Source organism: Entamoeba dispar, genomic scaffold (genome assembly GCF_000209125.1).
Source record: "Entamoeba dispar SAW760 scf_1105229458863 genomic scaffold, whole genome shotgun sequence".
Lineage (NCBI taxonomy): Eukaryota > Evosea > Mastigamoebida > Endamoebidae > Entamoeba > Entamoeba dispar.
The window spans coordinates 2,647-6,181 of record NW_001853405.1 but is presented as its reverse complement, the minus strand read 5'-3'; the positions used below and the strand labels follow the sequence as shown (position 1 = coordinate 6,181).

At 22.6% G+C, this 3,535-nt stretch overlaps 4 protein-coding genes across 4 annotated transcripts in view, besides 5 other annotated features; 1 reads left to right on the top strand and 3 right to left on the bottom strand.

Moving 5' to 3' along the window:
- Positions 1-84, top strand: part of EDI_057300 (uncharacterized protein) — a gene marked incomplete at both ends in the record, with an annotated part of 1,113 nt that extends 1,029 nt beyond the window's left edge. Inside the window, one exon of the mRNA XM_001733226.1 lies at positions 1-84. This exon is cut by the window's left edge and continues 1,029 nt beyond it. Coding sequence (XP_001733278.1) covers positions 1-84 — 84 coding nt within the window.
- Positions 85-87: 3 nt separating this feature from the next.
- Positions 88-158: a sequence feature (AT_rich).
- Positions 159-173: 15 nt separating this feature from the next.
- On the bottom strand, positions 174-1,109 carry EDI_057290 (tuberin, putative; the record flags this gene model as incomplete). Its single annotated transcript, XM_001735062.1, has 1 exon — positions 174-1,109. The coding sequence occupies one exon, from the start codon at positions 1,107-1,109 to the stop codon at positions 174-176; it is 936 nt and encodes a 311-aa protein (XP_001735114.1).
- Positions 1,110-1,245: 136 nt separating this feature from the next.
- On the bottom strand, positions 1,246-3,406 carry EDI_057280 (uncharacterized protein; the record flags this gene model as incomplete). The annotated part of the gene is made up of 2 exons (XM_001735061.1): positions 1,246-1,314; positions 1,430-3,406. The coding sequence occupies 2 exons, from the start codon at positions 3,404-3,406 to the stop codon at positions 1,246-1,248; spliced, it is 2,046 nt and encodes a 681-aa protein (XP_001735113.1).
- Positions 1,276-1,346: a microsatellite.
- Positions 1,588-1,616: a sequence feature (AT_rich).
- Positions 2,673-2,709: a sequence feature (AT_rich).
- Positions 3,187-3,234: a sequence feature (AT_rich).
- Positions 3,407-3,524: 118 nt separating the features above from the next.
- The window catches only part of EDI_057170 (uncharacterized protein), a gene marked incomplete at both ends in the record, with an annotated part of 807 nt that continues 796 nt past the window's right edge, over positions 3,525-3,535 (bottom strand). The window contains one exon of the mRNA XM_001733225.1: positions 3,525-3,535. This exon is cut by the window's right edge and continues 796 nt beyond it. Coding sequence (XP_001733277.1) covers positions 3,525-3,535 — 11 coding nt within the window.

The window sequence follows — 3,535 nt, the reverse complement described above, 5'->3', positions numbered from 1 at the left end:
TTTTTAATTTCTGATGATGAAATTAGAGAACATTTCAAATGGTATTATGAAAAATATGGACAATATATGCCAAATTATTGGTAAAAGAAATAATTAATTAATTCTTTTTCATTTTGAATTTAAAATATAATTATATTAAATAGAATTAAAATTAAAAACTTGAAATGAATGATTTAAAGTGATGATGATATTTCTTTAATTCTGTTAACAAGATGTAACAAATCAATTTCATTAGGATCAGCTAATTTAGTAATTCCTTCAATAATTGATTGACGAGAAACATATTGATTCATTAATTTATCTGAAGTAAATCTACTTAATGAAGCCTTATCTAAATAAATTGCTGTTTCCCTAACAAGTATTCCAATTTGGTCATTAGATACAATCATTTCATTTTGTAATGGTCCCCAACTTCCCCCTGCTTTATAATAAACTTGAATTCTATACATATTATTAATTGGATAAATTATAATATGGGCATTATTAAATTGACTTGTAATTGTTAATGGATTATAATATTTAGACTCACAATAAACAATATGAACTCTGTCATTTCCTACATGTCTTTTCTTTTGTTGATAAATTGATTCTCCTTTTTTGATTGGTATTTTAACTACTTCGTGATAAATAATTTCAACTCTTTCATCACAATAATATAATGCTTTGTCCCCATCAGTTTCAAATTTAGTATCTAATTTTCCACAATATTTGTTCCATCCTTTAAGATTAATTTCTTCACCTAATTGTTTAATAAATTCATTATATCCTTCTGACCCTTTAGTATTTCCAAGAACTTCTTCTTCTTTAAATTGATTAACACCAACATAAACAATTCCTAATTTATGTGTTTCTTTTGGTCTTGCTTGGTCTAATTTATTTCTCCATAATTTATATGTTTCTTTACAACTAAGTATTCTTAATGGGATTTTTTCATTTGGTTTACAGTTAGTTAACCAAATAATAGTCTTAACAATTTCAGTAATTCTTTTATTTTTTGTATCATCTTTTTCAATTATTTGGTTTTGTATTTTTTCTTTTCTTCTTTCCTTTTTAATTTCATCTTTAGTAATTAAAAGGATATTCTTTTCATACTTCAAATCTTTCTTCATGTCTTCTATTTCTTTGATAATTGTATTGTTATTGAATCTTCTTTGTTTTCAATTTCAAATAATTCTTTATTTTCTTGTTCTATTTCTTCAACTAATTCATCAAGTTTACTTTTTACAATTTCTTCTTTACTTTTAATTAAGCATTGGCGAGGTGAAATAAGTTCAATTTTGTTTTCTTTCTTTTCTTTTTCCATTTCTTTCCATTCTTTAATGTCATTTTGATTTCTTATTTCTTTTAGTCTCCATCCCCATTTTCCAACAAGATCCCTAACAATAATATTAACTTCTTCTTTGTTTTCATTATAATAAACACAATAAACTCTTTCATTCATTACAAAATTAATTCCATTTTCTTCATCTTTTATATAATCTTCTCCACTCTCAAAATCATGTACCGAATGCATAAGATTCTCAATAATTACTTTCCCTTCAAAAATATCATCTATCGTATCATCACTACCATCATTAACACTATTACTATTATTATTTTTTTGAAATATAATAAAACATTCTTTGACTGTTGTCTCACTAATTCTTTCAATAAGGTTTCGACAATTTAACCAAAAACTTCCTATCCCATTTACGATACTTCCTCGTTGACTTTTTTCCTTTGTTGTATATGTTAATTTACATAGTGTATCTATAATATATTCAATAGTTTCATTAGGTAATTTTTCATTCATTTTAGCCAAATAATTAATACACATTTCTATGTTTTTAACTTTACTACATTCTAAGTCTTGGAAATCACCAATAATAAGGTCAATTAATTCTTCTAAAGTAGATTTAGTTAATTCTCTATCATTTTCATCAGAACTTATTTTAATATATTCACCGATTTCTATAATACATTTTGTAATTCCCCAAACTATAGATGTGTGACAAAACGTTGATACTAAAATGTTAATTAAATGTTTATAGCATTTAACTAATTCAATATAAATTTTATGTGCTGGTTTAGTGAAACTAATTTCTGTTTGAATTTCCTTTTTTTGTTTAATTTCTAAAGCAGTTTCACCAAAGTCTTTTAAAGATTGAATAGAATGTAATAAAGTAATAACTTTCAATCCACAATTTAATGTAGGGTATTCTAATCTTTTATCATATGGAATAAAGGTATTATCATATTCAGGAAGGGTATTAATATTTGGTAATTTTTCTAACTTTTGAATTGATTTAAGAATTGTTGGAATTAATATAAAACTTGATGCATTCATTGAAGAAAATACTTCTGTAAGATTTTCTAACGCATTAAATAATTGTGTTTGGTTTAAAGATTCTAATGAATAATCGATAATATTATATCCAATCTTAGAAGTAATTTTTCCTTTAGAATATAATTGATAAAATCCTCTAATAGTTAAATTATTAATTAAAGAATCATTACTTTTTAAAGAAGATAATAAATAATCAGTATATATCATTTTTAAATTAAGTTCATTTGATGAAGAATTAGATTGAGAAATATTTTCATATTGAATCAAAATAAGTAATGAACTAATTATAACAATATGAATATTTCTTATTACACAAAGAGAAAGTTCGTTTACATTTATTTGAGTGAAAAATTTAATCATTAATTGATAAAAATAAATAAAATCTATTTGATTCCATTTATTAGTTAAACTATAAAGAAACGGAATAGATTTTGGTACTTCAAGATTTGAATAAAGGTATTCATATTGTATTGGTATTGATGTATGTTTATCTATTGGTTGTTTATTAGGAATTTCAACTACAGGAGATAGTAATGCTTGTTCAGAAATAACAAGTTGATTAGGTTCAAATTTATAATAAACTAATAAAAGAAAGAATAAAATATGTCCAATAATATCAGAAATACCATCAACTACTCCAGGAATATTATAATATTCTTTAATTGTTCCTTGTAATATTTTCCATTCTTTTTCATTTTTACTATTATAACATAACCAACAATATAATAAAACTTGAATCATTATTCTTGTGCTTTGTTTTTTATCAACTGAACAATTTTGTAAACGTTCTAATTTACCAATAGTAAATATTTTAATAGTATCAACTAATGTTCTTTGAATCATTGCATTTATATTTGAAGAATAAATATTTAATACTATAACATTTAAACAATTTATAAATATTAATTCTTCTTCATTATTTTGAATAATATCTATTCTCTTTTTTATTCCTTCAATAATAAATTTTCTAAATTCATTATATTCAATTGAATTAATAATTCCTTCTATTTTTGTTTGACAGATAAATACTTTAAAATACCATTCAATACTATCTTTAACTATTGTTATTTTTTCTCTCATTGAAATAGAATAAACTACTTTTAATATTTCAATAAATCCTGGTATTTCATTTAGTAATTCAATTACTTCTTCTTCATTAATTTCTTTTAATGAATTGATAATGATTAAATGAATTTTTTCACAAATTTT